This window comes from Erythrolamprus reginae, chromosome 6 (genome assembly GCF_031021105.1).
Source record: "Erythrolamprus reginae isolate rEryReg1 chromosome 6, rEryReg1.hap1, whole genome shotgun sequence".
Classification (NCBI taxonomy): Eukaryota; Metazoa; Chordata; class Lepidosauria; order Squamata; family Dipsadidae; genus Erythrolamprus; species Erythrolamprus reginae.
The window spans coordinates 55,769,573-55,795,170 of NC_091955.1; the positions used below are offsets into that span (position 1 = coordinate 55,769,573).

The window sequence follows — 25,598 nt, forward strand, 5'->3', positions numbered from 1 at the left end:
AGCTGGGGGCTTTGCTGTGCTCGCTGCGGTGGCGGCGGGCGGCAGTAAGGCTTGGCTTCAATGGAGCGTACTAACGCTCCGAGAATTAAAGTGGAGGGATCGGGAGGATGAGGCAGAAGCTGTGCTTATATTTAAAGAAGCAGGATGGCTGGGGTAGTGATGGGGGAGGAGGAGAGTTAAAATGCACAGTATTGTACATCGGGTGGCCCCTGAAAACCTTTGGTATGCAAAAAAGCCACGGAGTATTCTTTTAATAATATTTTTTGGAAAACCGTGGTATAGACTTTTCATGAATGTTGGACCCGTGAAAGGGAACACTGTATACCACTTTTAAAATACTATTGCCATTTATGCTGGTATAAAATATGAGCAGGGCAAGAAATAAATTTTAATAACAGTAATTATAGCAGAGATAAAATTATAATTATAATATTTAGTAATATAGTATCTATTTCTATCCTAGATTTTACTTTTAACTACTATGGTAAGATCTATATTATGAGTATTTGTTCTGCAGTTAAACAAAAGAGAGGCTAATCAAGTTATGCTGCATAAACACTTACCTTTATAACGCTGCAATAATCTGTTTATTCGAATGTCCCAAAACTTCACTGTGCGATCAGAACCAGCAGAAACTATACATGTACCATCAGGATTAAAATCTACGTAATTTGCAAACCTATAAAGAAAATTAAAAATAATGGTTGTTATTGTAAAGGAATCGAGTCATTTGAATGAATTCTTAAAGTGTCTTTGCCACACAAGCAGTACATTATGTTTTTCCAATATTTGCATAAAATAAGTCATTCTGAGATATTTTATTTTATTCAGATTTATAGGCCATCCCTTTCCTGACAGACTCAGGGTGGCGTACAGCAGGAAAACAACTACAAAAACTAAAAACATTACCTCAAAGTACAAAATTAAAAAAGAATACAAAGTATTAAAACTGATATAAAACAAGCATATAGTTATTCATCGTTCATACTACTAGCTAGAGCAGAATGTTATCGCTCAATGGCCCCAGTCCTGCCAGCACAAGTGTGTTTTCAAGGCCTTTCGGAAGGCCAAAAGGGTGGGGGAAGTGAAAATCTCTGGGGGGAGTTGGTTCCAGAGAATTGGAGCAGCAACAGAGAAGACCCTTCTCCACGATCCTGTCAGCTGGCATTGCTTGGCTGACAGGACCCGGAGAAGGCCAACTCTGTGCGATCTAATCGGTCATTGGAACATGTGAGGCAGCAGACGGTCCAATATTTTTTATTATTAAATAGTATTTCAGTTTGAATCCCTCTTGCCAAATTCCCTCCATCCTGCCTGTAAGATAGCAATCAGGTATCTATCTATTCCTTTATATGTTGTCAACTTACACCATACATATTTACTAAATGCAAGTAGTAATATAGCTAGAACATGTTCTCAAGCCTAGGTCTTTCTTGAATTACAATTCTTGAATTACAATTCTTGAATTACAATTTGTATCAGCATTAATTAAAGAAAAGTTAAGGAAAGATATATAGCAATAGCACTTAAGATTTATATACCGCATATACTCGAATATAAGTCGACCCGATTATAAGCCAAGGCACCTACTTTTGTCACAAAAACTGGGAAAACTTATTGACTCGTGAATAAGCCTAGGGTGGCTACTGGTAATTTATAACAATGGAATATTCTTCTGTTTTTGTATGAGAATTTAAAAAACATATGAAGAACGGTTGCAGGAACTGGGCATGGCTAGTTTAATGAAAAGAAGGACCAGAGGAGACGTGATAGCATTCTTCCAATATCTCAAGGTTTGCCACAAAGGAGAGTCAACCTATTCTCCAAAGCACCTGAGGGCAGGACAAGAAGCAATGGGTGGAAACTAAACAAGGAGAGAAGCAACTGAGAGAGAGAGAGAGAGAGAGAGAGAGAGAGAGAGAGAGAAAGAAAGAAAGAGAGATAGCAATAGAGACAGAGAGATAAAGAAATAGATAGCAAGAGAGAGAGAGAGAGAGAGAGAGAGAGAGAGAGAGAGAGAGAAAGAAAGAAAGAAAGAAAGAAAGAAAGAGAGAGAGCACTTAAGCAATAATAGTCAGAAGTATGGAAAAACTGTCAATTACAATATACTCCTAATGTCAAGCCACTGAATGGGCAGAATAAAGGAGGAGGAATGGAGATGGCCTTGTCTAAATAATCTTTGCTTATACTTATTAAGAAATACAGTAAATTCAAAGCAGCGGTGGGCTACGAGCCGGAAGGCTAAATTGTGCTGCCGCAGCTCGTAAATTCTTGCAGGGCCAGCGTGATTTTGCTGCTGCACATGTGGAGGAAGCAAAATTGCACATGGAACAACAGGTGCGCCCATGTTTTGGGGAGGTTTTTTTCCTTCCGTGCATGCCAAAACACAGGTGCACCTGCGGCTCTGTGCATGATTTTGCTTCTCCCACAAGTGCAGGAGCAAAATCGTGTTGGCTCTGCAAGAACTTACGAGCCGCAGCAGCGAGCGCAATTTAGCGTTCCGAGTCGTAGCACACCTCTGAATCAAAGGCAGTTGGGATATTTGATAAACAAGAAGGAATTGTTATTGCATGGTATTTACAGGAAGTCCTGATCACAAATTGGAGAAATTGAGTAACAAGGTAGCCTTAAGATAATCAAAATAAAAGGACCCATTAGTTCAGGTTATTTTAGTCACAACAGAATTTTAACATAATCAATCCCTGCTAATCAATTATAATAAAATATTTCCTTTGCTCTTAAATGAATATGACATACCCATCATAATCTATTATATTATTAATACATATCTTGTTTCTTATATCCCAGATTTTAACAGTTTTATCTTCACTGCAAGACACTATTAATCTTCCATCTGGTGAATATCTAGAAAGGGGAAAAAATAAAGGGAGGGGTAAAGACCCACATATTTAAAATAATATTTAAATGATCTACAGTTATAAAATTGGTGATATTAAAGTATATAAGCATCCAGGAGTTCACATTCAACTGGTTAATCCAACTACCATTTATGACTATGCTAAAAATAGCTAGAGGTCATAAGTATAAAATACTCATGCTCTAGTCAACTCTCATTTAGACTGTAATGTAATGCGCTCTACATGTAGCCTCCCTTGAAGATTATCTGGAAGCTGCAGCTGGTGCAAAATGAATTGGCATGCATAATTATGCCTTAAGACACACATTCTGTTTTGTGAGCTACACTGTTTACCAGTCTGCTTCAGGGTCGAATTCAAAGTGCTTGTTTTGATTTTTAAAGCCTAGCATGTAGCAAGCTTATCTGAGGGATTCCCTCTTCCTGATTACATCTCTCTGTCTGATCACATCCAACATGCGACAGATCCCAATTACAAGAGTTCCACCTGACAGGATCTAGGAGGCAAGAATTTCTCATGCTCTACAACATCATCCCACCTGAGATTAGGTGAGCTCCAACTCTCATGGCCTTTTAGGTTAAAGCCTGGTTGGCTTTAACAAGCCTGGGGATCCCCTGGTAACAGGAAGTATGCATATTGACTGTATTATGTGTAATATTCTCATTGTTGTGTTTTTATTGTTTTTATTGTTTACTGTTTTTAATAATATGTTTTAAATTTATAAGGGTGGCCATATACATCTATGTAATAAACAAACAAACCTATTTTGGAGTAACTTCAGATATTCAATAAATGACAAGTAAAAGAACATAACTATTTGTGAGTTTGCATCCAACTTTTTTCCCGTGTTAGAATTCAGGATACTGATTACAGGACTCCCAGACAATCTCCGAAAGAGCCCTTTCTATAGGTTCAATCCTATTAGCTTCAGAAGGGATGCTGCACCCATATCTTTACTACATATTTTGAGGTCATTGAGAAAAGCAATTATCTTTAGGAAGGTAATGAATTACAAAACTTACTTTGCACAACGTACCCAGTGTGTATGCTGGGATAAAGAATACAAAAGAAGTTGGCTGTGAATGCTCCACACTTTCACTGACTTATCATTAGATGCGGTGACTAGAAACTGACTGTCATTTGAGAAGTTCACACTGCGGACTGGGGCAGTATGGCCCTTCAATGATGTGGATTCGCCATGGCTATAAAGAAATTAAAAAAAATGTTTTAGCAGAAACTAATCATAAGAGTTTAAAATAATATGGACTCCAGCCCCAATCTATCTAGTTTAAAGTGATGCATTCCCAAATGAAAGACTTTCATTTGATATCTGATATGGTATACTTCTGTGAACAATCATGGAAGTCTTTTACAAATAATGTAATTAATAATACTAGTGGTTTTTTTCTATTGTTTTAAGATGAGAAAAAAGCCTAGGCATGACCTAAAAAATGCTATTGCTAAAAACATTTGAACAAACAATCACAATGGTGCACAGAATTTAAGTTATAAGTAACTGTTGTTGTAAGCCAAGGCACCATGTGAATGGATTACATTTTAGGACCATTTCTACAATGGTTGTAAAATGAGTCAGTGTAGTCACTAACTGAATCATGTGATTGTTAAGCAAATCCAGCATACCTAACGGTTTTTTTTTTGCCATTTCCTGCAAAAGAACAGCAAAAATAATTACAAATCAGTCATGTGACTGCAGGATATTACAATTGGTTGTAAATGCGAGCCAGCTGCCAAGAATCCAAAATGAGATCATATGACTACAGAGAAGGGGGAGTATGGCAGCCTTAACTTTGAGATGGGTTGTAAGTAGCTTTTTAAGAGTCTTTTGTAATTTTGGTCATTAAGGGAGTATTACCTCTATGTCCTCTCTTTTAACAAAGGTTAAAGTACTCATTTGTTATTCCATAGTATACAATTTATGACCCTCAATAATTTCTTTGTAATTTTTAGAGACTCTTTTCCAAATATGCTGCCAAATGCTGGCAATATGAGGCATGTATATGTATTTTTTAAATGTGTATTGCCAGCATTGACTATATTGAAAAAATGGCCTCAAAATTTAAAAAAATACAAGTCTGGGCCATGGGATTTTTGTTATTTTATCTGCTAAAATCCTCACCCCACAAACATTAAACAAGTTCCCCTGCACTAAAGCCTCATAAATTTTGATTTATGGGGCTAACAGATGATATTTTATCACTTCTTGATCCAGAAATTTACATAAAATGGACAGCTATAAAATTTACATAAAATGGACAGAAGCTCGGCTTTCCCCCATGCCTGCCAAGTTTCACGGCATGGGGGAAAGCTGAGCTTCTGTCCTCCATCGCATGGGAGCCTCTCTCCCTTGGTAGGTTTGTCTCGTGTGTAGAGATTGAGAGTGCCCACCTTTCCTTCCCCCTCCCGGCTGCCGAAGAGAGAAGCGTGGCATTTGCAATGAGAGCCATCTCAGTTGCCCTCCCCACACACTTGCATCCCACCACCACCGGCTTATAAAACAGGAAACCCGCTATCGCCGCTGCTGACCGCTCAGAAAAGCCGCTGCTGGCCATCGCTGGAAGAAGCCTTTATCTGAGGAGCCGCCACCGCTTACCCTGCCTGAAGCAAGCTGCCTGACAGGTTTGAAGACCAACTTCCAAGTTGGAATACCCCTGAGTTAGGAGTGCAAGGGTCTTCAAATCTGGCAAGTTTAAGGCTTGTGGCTGAAAGAGGAATTCTGGGAGTTGAAGTCCACAAGTCTTGAAGCTGTCAAGTTTGAAAAACCCTGATTTTGGGTAAGGAGTGTAAGGGTCTTCAAACCTGGAAAGTTTAAGGCTTGTGGACTTCAACTCCCATTCCTAAGGTAGCATGATTGAAGGAGGAATTCTGGGAGTTGAAGTCCATAAGTCCTGAAGCTGTCAAGTTTAAAGTTTGTAAAAAGTGTACATGGTTTTAAAAAATATACACCGTTTTAAAAAGTGTACATGGTTTTAAACAGCATACATAGTTGTAAAAAGTATTCTGCTACACTAGTATTTTATTAAACAATATAATATTGCACCATTTGGTTCAGAATACTTTTTTCCTTGTTTTCCTACTGTTGTGGTTAGCTCTGGCCCAGCTCCTGCCCCAAGGACTGTGGATGTGGGGGAGACATCCACATGCCGCAGGCCTGTTTTGCCCCTGCTGGAATCTGCTGATGAAGGCTCCTCTGACCAAGAAGACATGAGTGACAGGGAGGAGGAGAGTGTGGCAAACAGCTCAGAAGGAGATCAATTATCTAGCTCCTCCTTGGATTCAGAACAAGAGTTAATGATACAGCCACGCATGCGGAGAGCGATGCATAGGCAACAACAACTGAGAGATTATTATCAAAGAAAATGAGGCCACCTGTGGTTGGGTGGGGCTGTGGTAATTAGTGAGGCTGCTATAAATAGCAGCCTGTGGGTTTGGCCATTGTGGAGGATTATCTGATCGTTGTGTTTTCTGACTGCTTTACTGACTTTGACTTTTTGTGTGCTGATTTTTCCCTGCTTTGAAACTAAACCAGAGCAAAGTGTGTTTCACTTTGTGAAAGAAGGACTGTGAATTGCCTCACAGCTGCAAGCTAAGTATCACAGAACTGATAAGGGACTTGTACAAATTACCAGTTTGTTTGGAGACGAGTGCTCTTTGCTATACCACAAGAGGGCTTAGTTTAAGTGAATTTTCATTATAAAGAACATTGTTTTGAATTTTCAAACGTGTGTGTGTCTGAAATTTGTACCTGTGAATTTTTGGGAGGAGTCTACCAGAGAGCCCGACAGAACACCTCCTCTATAATCTAAGTGCACCTTATACACCAGTGCATCTTATAAACCGAAAAATACAATAAATGAAATCAATGCTACTTACATGCAAGGAATCCATAGTCTGGCGGTTCGGTCATCAGAAGCAGATGCCAACAGGTATCCATCTGGTGAAAACTGTACACTATTTACGGCTTCTAAATGACCCACAAATCTGAAGGCTTTTGTATTTGGCCTCAAATTCCACATCATGAGAAACCTGTCCAGAGAAGAGGTAGCTGCAAAGAAGGAATTTTTAAGCTATAAAAGAAAAAGTGAACTGATGTAGCACAATAATTGTTATTTTTCTATTTAGTCTACCTATTCCCAGATTGAGAACTGATTCTATTGCCTGAAACTACTAGATTCTTAAACGATCTTGCATAGAAACATCCCACATTATTTATAGGGCATAAACTCCTTCCATTATATATAATGCTTTTGATTTTGTTATTAATTTTAGTGTACACAATATATTTAGTTATTAGTTATAAGGCCTCACAAAGGGCCACCAGCTATTTCTGCTGGGGACACCTTATCAGTTGCAAGGGGAAGATAACAAAAGTGACTGGAGCCATCAGGGGAGTTGCAGGGATAGACTGTGAGTGCAGGATGGCCAAAAGGTAAGAGATGGGGGAAATAATTAAGAATGGGGATAGGAGATATGTGTAGCAGGTAAGGAGAAGCAGACGTCTTTATTTAATGAGTGCTACTGGGTTTAGAACGTTAAGATATGGATACTTGCCCATGCCTCCTTCACCCTCGGCCACCTTCCTCAGCTCATTTACAGCCAGCTTTCCTCCTCTGCGGGCTCTCCCCTGGTCATTCTCCATGAATAATGGGGCTCACTGTTGGACCTGGGTCTGTGCAACCGCTTCCAGCCCCCACCCTCCCATGCCAGAAGCAGCACCAGCCTTACCGTTTGCCTGTGTAAACTCGCAATCTCCCCTCCAGAATGCCAAAAACCACCCTGGCCTTACTCCTTCTCCCATTTCGTTGAAGCTGACTGAGTTGCGACCCAAGGTGTCTTTGTGAAGGCCTCTTGAGGACCCTCCCTCCTGTCCTATTTCCCCCATTATACTCTTGCAAGTCTTTCCCCTCCCATGACCCTAGTGGCTGCTACTCTCACCACCATTCCCCCACCCTCTGGTCCTGGTGACAAATTTTTCAGAGCAGCTGTAGTATTTTTTTTTAAAAAAATCTTGCATTGCACGCTGTTCCCGCAGCACCATAGCTTCTGCCTACCACCCGATTGGCTGGAGACTATTTGTCCCATGCAGCCAAAGTCAAATGGTGTTTGAGCGAATGGGTGGGGATGAAGAGCCGGGGTGAGAGGCCGGGAGCCTATTGGCCGTGGAGGAGGAAAGGTGGCTGTAAATGGGCTGAGGCTGCGGGGCGAAAGAGGCACAGCCAAGGATCCATGCCTAAATGTCCCATTCTGCTGCAACTAGGATTACAGTAACTGCCATTGCTAAACATTTGGGTCACATGACATTTTGCCTAATAACCATTCGCTTAAATGATGGAACCCCTGTCACAACCAGAATAATTAAACAAGGACTAGGACTACAGTATTATTTATACTGTATTTTTTGGAGTATAAAACGCATCATCCCCCCATTAGAAGCTGAAAATTTGGGTGAGTCTTATACCCTGAATGTAGCTTTTACTAAACTTTTTTCAGCACTAACGAGGTGCTAACAAATGAAGCAATCTTTGTGCTTTGCTAGTGAAGCGATCTTCCCTTTGCCTGATTTTCTCATTGTTTCCCTCTGAAGAGAGAGAGAAGTGTTTTAGAAACTGTTTTTTATCCCCAACCAGGGGATTAAAAGCAAGCACACATGCTCAAAACCAGTAAACTAATGTATTGACTAGACTAAGGCCTAGTCAGATGAATACCCGGTGGACATTTTCCTCCCCCAAATCTACGGTGGGACTTATACTCCCAAAATATGGTAACTTAAAAGAAATAGAACAAATAGTGAAAACAGAAATAATATAATCATCTGTCCTGCTGAATTTATATTGGCAAATAACATCTGAGTGGGCATCTGAATGTCATGTTTATGATGTATTATTATTATGAGAAAAACTTTAGGAAGCATTATTATATCCTTATAATTATTCTAATAAAATAATTATATCTTAATAAATAGAAAAGGGGAAATCATGAGATCTTGTCTGGTCTTTGGCACAAGTCCAGCTAGATGATTAGTCCTAGGAAGGCAGTAATGGCAAACCACCTTTAAAAACCTAGAAAATAGCAGGGACTTGTCCAAGCAGTCTCTGAGAATCAGACATGAACAAATGTTTAAAGGAAAATAACATTTACTACTTGTGGAAAAGCTATACATCTGTCCCAAAGCCTACCTGTTATATCCCTTTAATTGTATTGACAACTACAGTGATCCCTCGGTTAGCGCGGGGGTTACGTTCCAAGACCTCCCGCGCTAACCGATTTCCGCGTTATACTGGATGCGGAAGTAAAAACACCATCTGCGCATGCGCGCCCTTTGTTCCATGGCCGCACATGCGCAGAAGGTGGAGCGACGCAAGTTCGGAGGCTGGCAATGCAATGGTGATTTTTCCGGGCTCCTCGCCGCTACCCACAGGGCAGCGCTGGCAGCAATGGCAATGGCAAGTTCCAACAGTTGCAAAGCTTTTTTTTGCGTTTGCAACGATTGGTCGAGATTTTGGCCAATCAGCAATCAGTATGACGTCATCGGGCGGGAAAAACCGTGGTGTAGGAAAAAAAACGCGGACTTATTTTTTAATTAATATTTTTTGAAAAACCGCGTTGCAGCGTTTCGCGCTAATCGAGAACGCGCAAATCGAGGGATCACTGTATATCATTAGAAGGTAAGGTTCTACCTATACATTCCCATAACTGTTTTCATTTTAGAAGATATTCTACTATGTTAAGCAACATTAATATAATTCAACAGGTTAATTCAATAACCAATTTAACTATATTAAGCCTACCTTCAATACTTAAAAAGCTGGATACTACTTACAAATTAGAATCATCATCTGTGGCAGCATTTTGGGATCTCTTGCCTTGGAGTTATCATTGTTTTAAAGTGTGGAGTTCAGCAAGTAGCTTAGTTACATGTGTTTTAAAATTTATAAAGAGAACACTATGAGATCACAGAATTAACATTTTCAGATATGCTTGAGGTGGACTTACCTAGCATTTTAGTATTTGGACTGAAAGCAACACAAGTGACTGCATCTTTGTGGCCTTTAAAATGACGAATCAAAACAGGATCTTCCTATAGTAGAGAAATATATGCAAATACGTATATATGTTTTTATAATATTTAACTCTAATGTGGATTTTGATATTTGCTGTTTTTATATTTGTTTTATTCAACTGTTGCATGCTGCCCAAGGTCACTTTTTGTCAAATGTGCAGTTCAACAAATTTGATCAAGAACTATTATTTAAATACTGATTTGATACAATAATATGTTGCCACAGAGTAGTACATGAAGATGCTAGAATTCATTTGTTTTGTTTTGTTATACAGTATACCACTTAATGAGACCAATAGAATCCAGATGAGTAATTAGCATCTTCTGCTTTTATTCACTGTAAAAAGTTGGACAAATACCTAGCATCTCTCATTTTCCCAAAGTTCGGGAAGGATTTCTTTCAGATATATCATACTGTATTATTATCAATGCTCCCACTGATGAGAAAAGATATAGGAAGCTGAATTCTCTCGTAGTTTGATAGCAATTGAATCACATGCTTGTGTATTACTATATTTTATTTTCCATACCTCCTCAAGTCTTTATTGTGTGCTGGGAGTGTATGGGAAGGATTATAATTCCCAGCAGGGTCACCTAGGGGACAAAGGTCATTCAGCTTCCCAATTAAAGCAAGCAGGTACTTATATTGCACAGCAGCAAAATAGAAATAAATTGGAAACAGATTATCACTGTAGTGACAATAGCAAAAGCATCCATTCATACAGTGCACCACAAGGTAGGGGTAAACCACTCCTTTATTTTACCAAGATAGAATAGAAATGAATATGAATAAAAATATGGAATAGAAAATAAACGATTAATAATATAGAGCAGGATAATGGATCCCACAGCGTAGAGGGCACTCAGCATTCCTTACTAAGGGATAGCTGAAGATTTTTTGGAGATTTTATTTTAATTTATTTTAATCTATTTTATTTTAATTTATTTTAATTTAATAATTTAATTTGTTTGTTTGTTTGTTTGATTTTTTATGCCACCCTTCTCTTTAGACTCAGGGCGGCTTAGAACATGTCACCAATAGCATTTTAACAGACCCAGCATATTGCCCCCACAATCTGGGTCCTCATTTTACCCACCTTGGAAGTATGGAAGGCTAAGTCAACCTTGAGCTGGTGATGAGATTTGAACCATTGACCTGCTGATCTAGCAGTTAGCTTTAATGGCCTGCAGTACCGCACTCTACCCACTGCGCCACCCCGGCTCATATAGGTAGTCCTATAGATCAGAGGTCCCCAACCTTTTTTGCACCAGGGACCGGCTTTAAGCTAGACCAGTTTTCCATGGCCCGGTGGGGGGGGGGGGGGGAGCTAGCTGTCAGCGGCGCCGTAAAAGGGGCGATCAAGAGAGGAATGGGTGAATGAATGGACGGAGGGTGGGAAGGAAGGAAAGAGGGAAGGGACAGGAACAGAAGAAGGGTGCAAAGGAAGCAAGGAAAGGTGTGAAAGGGGAGAGTAAGAGAGGAAGGAGTGAAAGAAGGGAATGAGGGAGGAAAGAAGGGAGGAAGGAAAAGGAAAGCAAGAAATGGAGGGAGGAAAGGAAGGAAGGAAAGGAAGAAAGAAGGGGGGAAGGGACAGGAACAGAGGAAGGAAGCAAGGAAACTTATGAAAGGGGAGAGTAAGGGAAGAAGGTAGGAAGGAGAAAGAAAAGAAGAAATAGAGGAAGGGAAGGTAAAAGAGAGAAAGAAAAAGAGCAAGAAAGAAAGCAAGAAAGAGAAAGAAAGAAAGAAAGAAAGAAAGAAAGAAAGGCAACTTCAAAAAAGGCTCACTGAGCATCTCTCACTCTCTCTTTCTATCCCTCTTTCTTTCTTTCTTTCTCTTCCTTTCTCTCTCCTCTTCCTTTATCTCCTCTCTCTCTCCCTCTCTCTTTCTCTCCCCCCTCTCTCCCCTTTCCCTCTCTCTTTCTCTCTCTCCCTCTCTTGCTATCTCTCCCCCCTTTCCCTCTCTCTTTCTCTCTCTCCCTCTCTTGCTATCTCTCCCCCCTCTCCCTCTCTCTTTCTCCCTCTCCCTCTCTTTCTTTCTCTCTCCCCCTCTTTCTCTCTCTTCTTCTCACTTTCTCTCTCTTGTTTTCTTTCTGTCTCTTTTGCTTTCTCTCTCTCTCACTCTTTCTTGTTTTCTTTCTCACGCTCTTTCTCTCTCTTGTTCTCTCTCTTGCTATCTCTTTCTCCCCCCCTTTCTCTCACTCTCTCTTTCTCACTTTCTCTCTATCTTGCTGTCTGTTGCTATCACTCACTCTCGTTCTCCGTTCTTCTCAGCGGTGACGCGCGCACGCCCTGCCCGCCTCACCTTTGCGAGAGCACTTTCGCCCCGGGCTCTCAGCAAGGGGGTTTGCAGGAGAGGTGGGGCCGGCGAAGGTGATATTCAATGTCGGGGGCGCACAGGCGGTTGCACGCGCTCCCTATCTCCCTGCTAGCCTACTCGGAATATTCAAAATAAGAAAAGCCTTCGCCGGCAAAGGTTTTTCTTATTTTGAATACTCCGAGTGGGCTAGCAGGGAGATAGGGAGCGCGTGCAACCGCCCGTGCGCCCCCGACATTGAAGACCTCCGCTGAGAAAAGCCTTTGCCGGCATTTCCTCTCGGCGTCAAGGAGGCGCAGCGGCGGGCGGAGAGAGGGAAGGGGGGGCAGCGGCGTCCCTCCTGGCCTTGGCGGGCCGCCCGACCCTCCCCACCTCCTGCAAATGCGGCGGGCGGCGGGGGGAGAGCGAGGAGCCGGTTCCGGCGGGCGCGGGGCTTGGCTGGCTGGCGGGGGGAGCGCCGCTGGTGGTGCGGAAAGGCCGAGGGGGCCCTGGCGCCGCGGACCGGCTGAAAACCCCCAACGGCCCGGTGCCGGTCCGCGGACCGGCGGTTGGGGACCTCTGCTATAGATAGTATAGGTAGTCCTTGACTTATGACTATAATTAAGTCAAAAAATTTTGCTAAAGGAGATATTTGTTAAATAAGTTTTGTCCCATTTTACAATCTTTCTTGCTATCATTGTTAAGTGAATCACTAAATTAAGTTAATAACATGGCTGTTAAGTGAATCTGGCTTCCCCATTGACTTTGCTTGTCAGAAGGTTGCAAAAGATAATCACGTGATCCCAGGGCACTGAGTTTTGATCACATGACCATTGGGATGCTGCAAGTATCATAAATCTGTTGTAGTTTCAAACTGTCATTGAACTAACTGTTGTAAATTGAGGATTACCTCAATTTACTAATAGTGTAAAAATATGGTTAAAGACTTTTAGACATCCTTCTAGTTGTTGATGTTATCATGCAGGAAAAGACAATCCAAAGCTACAGAGATGGAATTATAGTAAGTGCATGGAAGGTAAGGAGCATGGAAAGAGGAAAGCTCAACATAATGGAATTTGAAATGAAACAACTACAAATTAACATTTGAGGCATCAACAAATTGAGAGGGGCTGCAATTGAACACTTTTAATCAAAAGATTTATTTTTTTTACTACTCAGGTTATTTAAAAAAGGATGGAATTGCCTTTTTATCTTTGGGAAGGATTTTGGCTACAAAGCAATCAATGATCAGATATTTATGAATACAACATTTCTATTCTGCACTCTCTGGAGAGACAGAAAGAAGTGAATTTCATTGTCTGCATTAACAGGAAATAAAACATGGCTTCTTTTTAAAAGCAGGTACTATTTGTTTTCCTTCTTCATCAGATGATAGAGAAAAATGGATTGTGTAAACATAGCTCTAACATCACAAGGAAGACAGATGAGTGAGGTAAGGGAGTAGAGTGCAATTCTGTATGACCCACCCTACATGTGGAAGTGCCAAAGAAGAAAAAGAAACAAGTGGAGGCATTTGTCATGAAGCCATTGCACTATTTCTTTTGTTGTGGTAGCTAAGGCAGTTGAGAGGGAAGACAAAGTTGCAGCTGTTGATTTCATAGAAACATAGAAGACTTATTTTGATTACAAGTGGCAAGAGTGATAGAGATATTGGAAATTTTAAAAAGAACCTGTTCTCTGCAGTGGCTTTTCCTCTATTGTACAGCAAAAAAAATAAAATTTAATACTCCCCCCCCCCAAATCTGCATAATTTTATGGTCACAGCTATACAAGTTTTCCTAACAATTATGTTAATAGGATTTGGCAGTGTTTTTTTCTATTTTTTTATTGGTAATCTCTGCAGTTTTTAAGATTCCAATAACGAAACTTGATATCCTTTGGAATCCCTGTTGCTTTCCAGCTTGCTTGCCTGTTTGCTTGCAGACATTTCTCTGCCCGACTTCAGGCCAAGTGCAACCAAACAAACCAGGGTCAGAGAGCACCAAAGACTTCACAGTTCAAGCAAAAAGGACACATATTCTCTCTTCTACTGAAAATCCTTTAGCTTCCCAGCCCATTGACTGGCAACTAAAAGGAAGATAAAACAGCCCCCAGCTCCTGTTTGGTCGCGTCTTCAAACCAAGCTGCTTTTTTAGAGCCTTGGCGAGGCATGGCTAGAGAGCACCACTGCAAGCTACTTTGCTGATCACCAGCTGCCAGCAGTTTGGCAGATTGAATCTCACCAGGCTCAAGATTTACTGAGCCTTCCATCCTTCCAAGATCGGTAAAATGAGGACCCAGATTGTTGGGGGCAATATATGCTGACTCTCTGTAAACTGCTTAGAGAGGGTTGTGAAGTGGTATACAAGTCTAAATGCTATTGCTAACGCTATTGCAATTCCCCTCACTTCACACACCAAGACAACTAGACACAAGAACAGTTTTTCCCCAAACACCATCACTTTACTAAACAAATAATTCCTTCAACACTGTCAAACTATTTACTAAGTCTGCACTTCTATTTCTAATAGTTTTTTCTCATCATTCCCATCACCCATTTCTTCCCACTTAGAACTGTGTGACTGCAACTTGTTGCTTATATCCTAAGATTTTTATTAATATTGATTGTTTCTTCATTGCTTACTTGACCCCTATGATAATCATTAAGTGTTGGACCACATGTTTCTTGACAAATCTATATTTTCTTTTATGTATACTGAGAACATATGCACCAAGAAAAATTTCTTGTGTGTCCAATCACACTTGACCAATATAGAATTCTATTCTATTCTATTAAAAAGTACGTATCACAAAAAACCCCAACCCCTCAGTCCTTCACAGTGTATCGGTAAACTTAGCCCTTTTGCCCCCAAAGTTTTTTTCAGAGATGCTGGGACCAGGTCGCGGTTTATTCAATTAAGGATCCCGGATTCGCAGGAAACACTGAACTGAAAAACCAAGTTCCTCTTCCCTCCGGCCAAAGCTACGAAAGCAGTTCGTGGGTCGGTTTGTCATTCAGGGCACCCCGAAAGCACAACTGTCAATTACCAGCCATCGTCCAGGCCGAACACGTGACCAAAAAGCGAACTGCTTGCGAAACGAGAAGAAACCCACCCACCCACCCCGCTCCAATGACCGGCCCTACCAGAGCGGACGCCATCGGGACTCCAGACGAAAGGAGAGGAGGGAGGGGCCTTTCTTCCCTGCGCCGCTTCCAGAGCCCATCAAATCGCCCGCGCTCTAGGCCGGATCAGTCGAGCCCCGATTTCTCCGCCTGCGCGGGAGAACGGCGAGAACGCCTTAGAAAGGAGACGGATGATCCTTCGCCGTCTCTGTTGGAGAACGAAAACGAGGCAGGCGCCGGCAGGGAGACAAAGTGGTTTGCGCCTCTTTCCAAGCCGAGCTCGGACATCCACGCCATCGGGGCTCGACTCTCCTCAATGGCGGCCCTTCCGCAAGAGGTGTCAGAGTTAGGCCCGTTGCTTAGAGACGAGCGCACGCGTGTGCCCAGCAGAACTCGCCAGTGATTGGTGGAAGAAGCGGCCGGGTTTCCGCCCAGAAAGGTGGAGCTACGCTAAAATTGAACTCTTCTCTTCGAGTAATCCACCCCCCCACCTCCCCCAATTGAAACTGGGCAGGAGGGATATTGCTACAGCCAGTAGTCGCTTTCTTCAAGTGGCGCGTCCATGGATTCCAATGTTGTTACAGTACTGTGAATTGTGGTTTGTCCCTGTCCTCCTCCACAATGTTTTTTCGACTTTCCAGTCTAACCTAGGATATTTTAGCGGTCTCCAGTACAATTTCTATCACCGCTGGATTTCTTCATGCTGAGGAGATAGGGCTTGATTTCTCTCAGCCTGCTCAAGAGCTTGCAAATCATAGAATGAAAACGATAGCAAACATAACTTTGTTCTCTCCGAGTTTGGTTGTTTATTAGCAGACACTTCATTAACCGAACTAGGCAACATCGGTACTAGCATAGCTTACCGTTAGCTTGTTTGGCAGTTCCCTTCCCGCTGCACTGCACACCAAGACAACTAGGCACAAGAATAGTTTTTCCCCAAACGCCATCATTCTACTAAAACAAATAATTCCCTCAACACTGTCAAACCTTTTACTAAGTCTGCACTATTTCTACTAGTTTTTTCTCATCATCCCTATCACTCATTTCCTCCCACTTAGGACTGCATGACTGTAACTTGTTGCTTGTATCCTAACATTTTTGTTAATATTTGTTTCTTCATTGCTTATTTGATCCCTATGACAATCATTAAGTGTTGTACAGCACGTTTCTTGACAAATCTATATTTTCTTTTATGTGCACAATTATTGCACCAAGACAAATTCCTTGTGTGTCTAATCACTTGACCAATAAAGAATTCTATTCTATTCAACACCCCAATGAATGCTGATCTTGGAGATTAACTCCAAGATTAATAGACCAACAGTTACCAAAAAGTAAACAATAGCCCAATCAAACTGCCTAACTAAAAGAAAGAACCTCCAAAACCACAGTAAACTCCACTCCTTACTAGCATTGATGAATTACTTGGTATAAAACCTGCAAATTACCGTGGGGGAGTACAGTAATTGAATTTTTCTCCTTTAAGCCTTGATTCAGGATATCTTAAAAAAGTACCAGCTAAACAAAATAAACTCCACTTCTTACTAGGATTGATGGTCTACTTTGTATCATTTGCAGAAAAACCTATCACAAAACCTGAAAATTACAGTTAAAAAACAGGCTGGTTAGATTGTATAACTTGAAAGCAAGAAATAAGGCACTGGGCCAGTGATGGGCTACAAGCCGGAATGCTAAATTGCGCTCGCCACCGCAGCTCATAAATTCTTGCGGGACTAGCGCGATTTTGCTGCTGCATCTGTGAAGGTAGCAAAACTGTGCCCGTGTTTCAGCGAGGTTTTACCTGCGGCTCTGTGTGCAATTTTGCTACCTTCACAGGTGCAGCAGCAAAATTGCACTGGTCCCACAAGAACTTACGAGCCGCAGCGGCGAGCGCAATTTAGTGTTCCGGCTCGTAGCCCACCGCTGCATTGAGCTCAACTATGATGCTTTGACATAGTGAAAGAAGCACTTACTGGTTGTTTGATGCATGTGCAACATTTGTGTGAGCAAAGCAGGACACCCTACAATTTATATTGTAAAACTATTAGGCAGAAATTGAGAAGAGACAACTTGCCTGAAAAATATCAGCTGTTTAGCTGTAAGAAATTAATTATTCTGATATAAAGTAATAACATAACATGGATGAAACATTATTAACATTCTATTATGTTAGTGGAAGCATTAAAATTTTATGGAGAAAACTACAGTTTTTCAGGCTATGAAAATTAAAGCTTGATGCAATCATGACAGAATTGCCCTTTTATTTAAGACACTGCACAGACATTAATTGCTTACTGAAATCTAAAAGGTACCAGGGCTAATGTTGCATTAATTGAAGGGGTGATTAAAACATTTCTATAGCCACCCATATTAACTCTGGGAGATTCCCAACGAACAGATAAAGTACAGATACAGATAAAGCCCCGAAACTCTGGAGAGGGGCGGTATACAAGTCTAATAAATTATTATTATTATTATTATTATTATTATTATTATTATTATTATAAAGCATCAGTAAATAAAGCATAAATACATTAAATGTATTAAAACCATACATGCTCAGCTTCATCTGCAGCAAATTAAACTGTTCAAGCTCAAATGGGTAGCAACAAAAGGCAACATAATATAGCATAGTACACTGGAGATTGTCATGCAGTATTTTCCAAATCACAATACTAAGCTAGTCCCTTATCTTACGGTTGTTAAATAAATGCAAACTATTAAACATTTCTATCCTGTACTTATGTTTTATTTCCCTTTTCCATTATCTCCCTATTTTATAATGGTCCCCAAATGATTTTGTCATACTTTTGTGTTAATAAATACAGCAATAACATCAACAGTAAACAGGCCAGAACGTTACAAAATTTAAAAAAACATATATTTTTACATAGCCTTTAGCAGTATTTAATAGCATCATAATGAATCATGAAAATAATTGAAGCTGGAGAATTATTTATGGATCTGTTCCAGTGTCCATGGAGACTGAATATTTTTTACACACATTGTCTTTTCACTTCACTGAAATATTCTTTAATTTCACATCCTGAAAGAGTTACATTTGTTGGAGTGCTAGTTCTCACTACCTTCAATGACTCCAGTGACAAAAATGAGAAGATGGGCGGGTAAAATCACCACAATAGGAAGATCAAATAGGGAATAATCAAGCCAAGAATATTTCACAATGGAATAAGAGCAGTTGGGCTCTAGAAGTAAAGAAACCCAACCCACTAGGAAAAGAAACTTTGAAATCAAACCTGAATGAAGACAATGAGAGTTTCTGATATACTTAGGTTGGAGGTCACTTGTCATAAAAGAGTAATAAACTTTCACAAATAGATCTGAATGCATACAGGAAATTTGTTCACATATGGAGTTAGTATTGAAAGATGAGGCCTTGTTTTCTCATGGACATATACAGTAACAAGGGTACAGACTATTTGAAGAATGAAACAAAACTTGAAATTATCAAAGCAGAATTTTTATTTTTATTTTATTACTATAAGAGTAAAATCATGAAAAACCAAAGGGAAACAACTATTTTGGCCACTCAAGATACCGATCTATCTTTTCATAATTCAGATATTGAACACAAAATGAAGACATAGTGGTGATGCAGGGTTGTGCTGTAATTATCTTTCCAACACTGAACATTTTCCACCACATTTTCCAAATCTATAATTCTTTATATAAGAATAAATACTCTTGCTGGCAGTATTTATAAAGTGCAACATCTGTTGTTATCTTAATTTGGATCATTTTCAGTTTCAGAGAAGTCTATATTATTAGAACTGATGGTTAAAAAACACAAAGCTCACATGCCACACAATATTTATAAAAACAGTGGTACCTCTACTTCAGTGTTTCCCAACCTTTTTCGAGCCGCGGCACATTATTCCCATTTACAAAATCCTGGGGAACATTGAGCGGGGGGGGGGGGGCGCTAAAAAAAATTTGGACAAAAAAAATCTCTCTCCCTCCCTTTCGCTCTATTTCTCTCTCTCCCTCTTTCTCTCACTCCCTTCCTTCCTCTTTCCCCCTCTCTCTCCATCCCTTTTTCTCCCTTCCTTCCTCTTTTTTGCTCTCCTTCTCTCTCCCTCCTTCCCTCCCTGTCTTTCCCTCACCCTCCTTCCCCCCTTTCTCTCTCTCTTGCTGTCTTTCTCTTTCTCCCCCCTCTCTCTCCCTCTTTCTCTCTCTCTTTTGCTTTCTCTTTCTCTCTCTCCCTCTCTTGCTATCTTTCTCTTTTTGCTTTCTCTCTCTCCTCTCTCCCTCTCTTGCTCTTTCTCTCTTGCTATCTCTTTTTTTTTTGCTTTCTTTTTCTCTCCCCTCTCTCTCTCCCCCTCTGTTGCTATCTCTTTCTTTCTTTCTCTCTCTTTCTCTCTCTTTCTTGTACACCACGCGGCAGCAGTGGCATTGGGCAGTAGCCGTGGGGCGGTGGCAGGGTGGTCAGCTGTGAGGTGGAGCTCCGGAACGGAGGCACCGACGACGGCGGCTGGACGTGCTGCTAGACGCCATACATGCTGGTGTTGCACTGGGCGTGGGGCTGGAGCCTCCGTCCCAGCCCAGCCAGCAGGCAAGTGCCAGCCACACAATTCCACCATGTCCAGCCACCGCTGTCGGTGCCTCCGTTCCGGAGCTCCGCCTCACAGCTGACCACCCTGCCACTGCCCCATGGCTACTGCCCGCTGCCGGCACCCTCCCGCTGCGCACCGCCCTCCCGCTGCTGCCGCCCTCCTACCAGGCCTCAAAGCTCACCTGCTGCCACCGCCAGGAAAGCTCCAGCCAGTCGGGGCACTGCAGCTGCCGGAAAACTTGAAAGGCACAAAGAAGGAAGCTCAGCTTCCGGTCTCACAACTTTTTGCTTTTCGCACTCTCAGCAAAAAGTTGTGAGACCAGAAGCTGAGCTTCTTTCTTTGTGGCACACCTGACCATGTCTCGCGGCACACTGCTCTACTTAATAACTTAATTCGTTCCGTGACCAGGTTCTTAAGTAGAAAAGTTTGTAAGAAGAAGCAATTTTTCCCATAGGAATCAATGTAAAAGCAAATAATGCGCGCTATTGGGGAAACCACAGGGAGGGTGGAGGGCCTGTTTCTTCCCAGGAGATTCCTAGAGATGCCCCATGGAGGCTTCTCCCTGCCTTTTCCGGTTACAGTTTCGGAGGCTCGGGTTTGTAAGTGGAAAATGGTACTTGAGAAGAGGCAAAAAAATCCCGGTTCTTATCTAGAAAAGTTCGTAAGTGGGGGCGTTGTTAGGTAGAGGTACCACTGTACTTTTAGTGATAAATCAATATAATTGATAAAATCAATTTAATACATTTTAAAGGATGAAAAAAATTCATCTAATTTGTCCCCACTTTCTCTGAACAGTAGAGAAAACAAAAACATCAGATCTTAGATTATGGATTAGTTAAGAAAAAATTTAGATTGATTGGACCCCTATTGCATTGATATGTCAAAGTAAATCACTATGTTGTAGTCTCAGTGTAAGTAATCCTTCATAAATTGTTAGGAAACTGGTTCGCGGTATCCTAAAATATTCTGGGAAAAGTCATTGTAAACATTAATCTGATTTTGACAGGATTTAATATTTTTAGACGTCCATATTCTTTTGAATTACATATCTAATACATGAAATGTTGTGACTTGACAATGAAAATGGATTACTGCACCCTTATTAAGAAATTCACTGGAAAAATAAATGTATGGTCCCAATTTCTCAGTGGATTAAAAAAAATGCTTAAAAATTTCAATTTAAGAACAAACTGGAGAAATGTAATGGAATATGATTGTGTGCCATCAAATTATTGTCAACTCTTGGTCACCACATTGGGACATTTTCCTCCATGAGTTGTTGTATACTTTATCATGGTCATAGACACCCATGAGTTAATTTCTTTACATAGATTTTCTCCATGGAAATGGGATACAAGTAATCCTTGTTTAGAGTCTACCTCTTACAACCACCACTCAAAGTTACAATGGTGATGGAAAAATAACATTGTGACAATCCTCACATTTACCACATTTGCATGTTGGTAAAGCAAAAGAAAACTCATGTAAGATCACAAGCACAATAATGTTTACTTTAACATCTACCACTTGTGGTCACTAAAGCAATACTGGTGTAGACTATGGTAGTTTTAGTAATCCTGCATTAAGCATGGTAATCTTTTAGTAAAACTTTATACAGTGGTACCTCGGTTAACAACCACAGGTTGGTTGTTAACCGAAATTGTCATTATCCAAAACAATTTTCCCCATAGGAAATAATGGAAATGGATTTAATTGGTTGCCAGACTTTATTTCCTATGGGGAAAAATGAAAATTGAGGATTTTTTCTTCCCCCCCCCATTGTCTCTCACTCCTGCCCCCTTTCCTTACCTCTTTACCTCTTGCTTCTCTGCCTCCGTCCCCTCGCCAGGGGAGCAGCAAAGCGTCACTTCGCCTATGACAAGGCAGGCGCTGAGTTTGCTGCTCCTGGTGGTGGCTTCTCTTTGAGGACCCTGGCTATGGTAGCGGCTTTTCAGGGACAGTGGCAGTGGTGGCCTGGGCAAGGACGTGATGTCCTCGGCGCTGCTGTTCCTCAAAAGGAAGCTGCTGGAGCCACCTTCGGCAGCTTCCGTTCGAGGAACAGTAGCACTGGGGACATTACGTCCATGCCCAGACTCCCACCGCTGCCCCCGAAAAGAAGCCACCACTGCCGCCACCGGTGTCCTCAAAGAGAAACCGCCGCCGGGAGCAGAAAACTTAGCCCCTGCCTTGTCATAGCCAAAGCAACGCTTTGCTGCTCCCCTGGCGAGGGGACGGAGGCAGAGAGGCCAGAGGCAAAAAGATAAGGAGGGGGGGAGTGAGGGACAATGGGGGGGTAAGGGGTAAAGTAAGGAGAGGGGGAGTGAGGGACAATGGGTGTAACATTTTGAATAATAACCAAACATTTCTGTTCAGAATCCAAATTTTTGTTCGGTATCTGAAACAAATTTTTGCAGAAATTTTTGGTTGTTATCCAAAACGTACACTAACCAAGGCATTTGTTAACCGAGGTACCACTGTATAAATAAATGAGATGCCCTTATATATTGTTTTGTATTTAAAAAAAAACTTTTACTATGTTATTTCTCTTAATTTCTATTCTTTTTAAAGGCTTTTAAAAAAAAATACATTCCAAGTCTTTGTATATAATTGAAAAAGTATATTTATATTTTGAAATAATATTGATTTTTGAACTTTACTAATGAAAAATAGGGCAGTAGTTTACAAACTTAATACATACCACTGTTAAACCAAGTTAATCCATTTTCAAGATTCAAAAGGCCAGGATATGTGACAAAGAATTTTGTTGAATTACTTTCATCTTATATTAAATACACTTTTCATTTTGTTTTTATTGATTTGAGTGCAAACAGAAAATTAACAATACAGACAATTAAAAAAACAAATGTTTGCCTGCATTCCAAAGAGATCAAAATAATAAAGCTAAAAATGGCAAAATTATGCCTCCCCCTCTATATAACCATAATATAAATTCAATTCACTTTCTATTAAAACTGTCTTAATATTTTATACATCCATTTGAAATAATTTAAAAGTACAGAACTTTAAATGAATACATCAACCTTGATTAATTGCCATTTTCACATTTATTTTTCCTAGTAAAATCAGTGTTATTTTTCCCCATTTGTGTTTAAAATTTGTAACCCGAAAGGGGAAAAATAAAAGTTTGACAAAGTTGAAAAAATTACTTTGGTAAAACAATTTTCAGATATTTAAGAGAATTACAGTAACCCACCAAAACTTCATTTATTTTATATTTCTATAGAAACAAATATCTTGTATATTATCAGTAAGTTCTGCTATAAAAACATGTTAATAAGAGTGTGTACAGAATTCAGGTTATTACTGAAAATATTTAGTAAAACCAAATCCGTGTTTTCAAAATCAAATTAAAAATAAGAGAAAATGAAAAGCACACACTTAATATGTTCTACAAATCATCTTCATGGATGAAGATAGAGGTAGCCCTCAATGTACAGCCAGTTGTTAGTGAACCATTCAAAGTTACAATGGTACTGAAATGGTCATGAGGTCATGTGACCATTATTTGTAACCTTCACAGCTGGCTTCTGACAAGCAAATGCAATGGGGAAGCCAGAATCACTTACTGACCATGATTCACTTAACTGCAGTGATCTGATTAACAACTATAGTAGAATAGGTCCTGAAATGGGATAAAATTCACTTAGCAACTGCCTTGCTTAGCAACAGAAAGTTTGGGCTCAATTTTGGTCATAAAATGGTGAGTACCTATATAATTTTTATATGTAATAATCTTAGCAAATGAATGAAATTATCATTATCATTATCATTATTATTATTATTATTAATTATCTCCGAAGACTTGGGGCTGCTCACAGAATACAAAAAAAACAACACAACAACAAATCTAATTAATTAAAATTACTACTAAAATCCCATATATATTAAAATCAATTGACCAACTCATTGACAACCACACATCATATATTGATCAATCATTTTTTTAAAAACAGAAAATCCATATTGAGGTAATGTTTTAAAACTTTATTTTATCATTCCATCAGAAATACTTTCTAAATCTTGCAGAACAGAAATGATTTATTTAAATTTTTATGATGATCTAAATTACTAATGTTAATAATCCCATGAACTTTGGAAAATCAAGGATGGATAACAACATTTTTATATGTCAATATGCTGCATTAAAATATGAGTAAATTAAATTTGACAAATTTAATCAGTTATAATTCTAACACTAAAGGAGAAACATTATTTAAAAAGCCATCATGATTTTCCCTAATATTCTCTAATTTTATTATCATATTTTTTGGAATATAGGATGCATTGGGATATAAGACACACCTTAGTTTTGAGGAGGAAAATAGGGAAAAGAATCTGCTTACCAGGTATTCGTCTGGCTACCATCCCTAGTCTGGTCAGCTTCAGCACATTATTTTATCCCCTAGTTAAGGGCTTACTTTTTTTTAATTCTGAGAGAGTAACAGTGAAAGAGCTTGCAAGTGTGTTAGAGCTGGGAACATTGTTAGCACCTGGTTAGGGCTGTAAAGAAACATTTGGCGCAAGTAAAACAATTAAAAGACAGGGTTTGAATACATTTTTTGCAGAGAGTAACAATGAAAGAGCTTGGTTGCATTAATAGCAGCGGTTAGGGCTAGAAAGAAATATCTGGAACAAGTAAAGCAATGGGGAAAAAATCTACAAAGACAGGGTTTGTAATACATTCTTGGCAGAGTATAACAATGAAAGAGCATGCAAGCCGGTAAAAGTTGGGAACATTGTTAGCACCTGGTTAGGGCTAGAAAGAAACTTACTCAGAGCAAGTTAGAATAATGCAAACCCCCCCCACAAAAAACTACCTGCAAAGACTTAGGGCTTGGAAAACATTCTTCACAGAGAGAAATAATGAAAGAACCTGCAAGGTAAGAGCTGGGAAGATCGTTAGCAGCTAGTTATGGCTGGGAAAAAAAGCTACATTCAGAGTATAAGACGTACCCTAATTATCAGCCTATTTTAGGGAGGAAAAAAGTGCATCTTATACACCAAAAAATAGAAAAATCTTGATATGTCTTTCACCATTCAATGAAAGAGCCTTCCAGATGGGACTTTTACTCCTGTCATTCAGTTAATGATTATTACTTTTGGATACATAAAGGTGTAGCTAAACACACAGTTTGATCATTGTAATCACTCTGCAAAACATGTTTCTCAGTGCTACATTTTACTATTATATCAATGTAACATAAATGTTAATGTATTGAGTCAGAATCATGTAAGCCACCCAGAGTCCTTGGGGAGTTGGATGGCATATAAATTAGATAAATAAATTTCAGTCATTATTGAATCAGTATTTCACACTGGCATCTTTTAATAGCAGAAATATTACATTGCTGTAATTGTTCAAGTCAAAAGTCTGTTAAGCTACTAGGTGTTTCACTTGCTTCCATTATCTTTGCTTTATATGGTCCAATTCTGTTTCAAGAGCAAAAAAAGATAATTAAGTTCTTGTGTGGTACATAAATCATGTGTAGAACATCTTGCAATGTGCTTAAAAATTAACTTCCCACCCTCATTTTCTTATTTCACTTGAACGTTTTAAAAGTCTAAACAATACATCCATGTTTGAATGCCTTATATACATTCCAAACAAACAATAAATCCAAAAGTCTATTT

The 25,598-nt window shown here is 40.0% G+C and overlaps 1 protein-coding gene across 6 annotated transcripts in view; it reads right to left on the reverse strand.

Annotated features, from left to right (window-relative positions):
• The window catches only part of POC1B (POC1 centriolar protein B), an 82,930-nt gene extending 67,204 nt beyond the window's left edge, over nucleotides 1-15,726 (reverse strand). For 3 of the 6 annotated variants that reach the window (XM_070755801.1, XM_070755802.1, XM_070755800.1), the window contains exons 1-6: nucleotides 15,394-15,726; nucleotides 9,888-9,972; nucleotides 6,768-6,939; nucleotides 3,899-4,078; nucleotides 2,758-2,865; nucleotides 564-679 (exon numbers count right to left, since the gene is read on the reverse strand). In XM_070755801.1, coding sequence (XP_070611902.1) covers nucleotides 564-679; nucleotides 2,758-2,865; nucleotides 3,899-4,078; nucleotides 6,768-6,939; nucleotides 9,888-9,972; nucleotides 15,394-15,408 — 676 coding nt within the window. In that variant the 5' untranslated portion in view covers nucleotides 15,409-15,726. Of the gene's footprint in view, nucleotides 1-563; nucleotides 680-2,757; nucleotides 2,866-3,898; nucleotides 4,079-6,767; nucleotides 6,962-9,887; nucleotides 9,975-15,393 lie in introns of those variants that run through there. The other 3 variants (XM_070755805.1, XM_070755804.1, XM_070755803.1) reach the window with 3 other exon arrangements.
• Nucleotides 15,727-25,598: the final 9,872 nt, after the last annotated feature.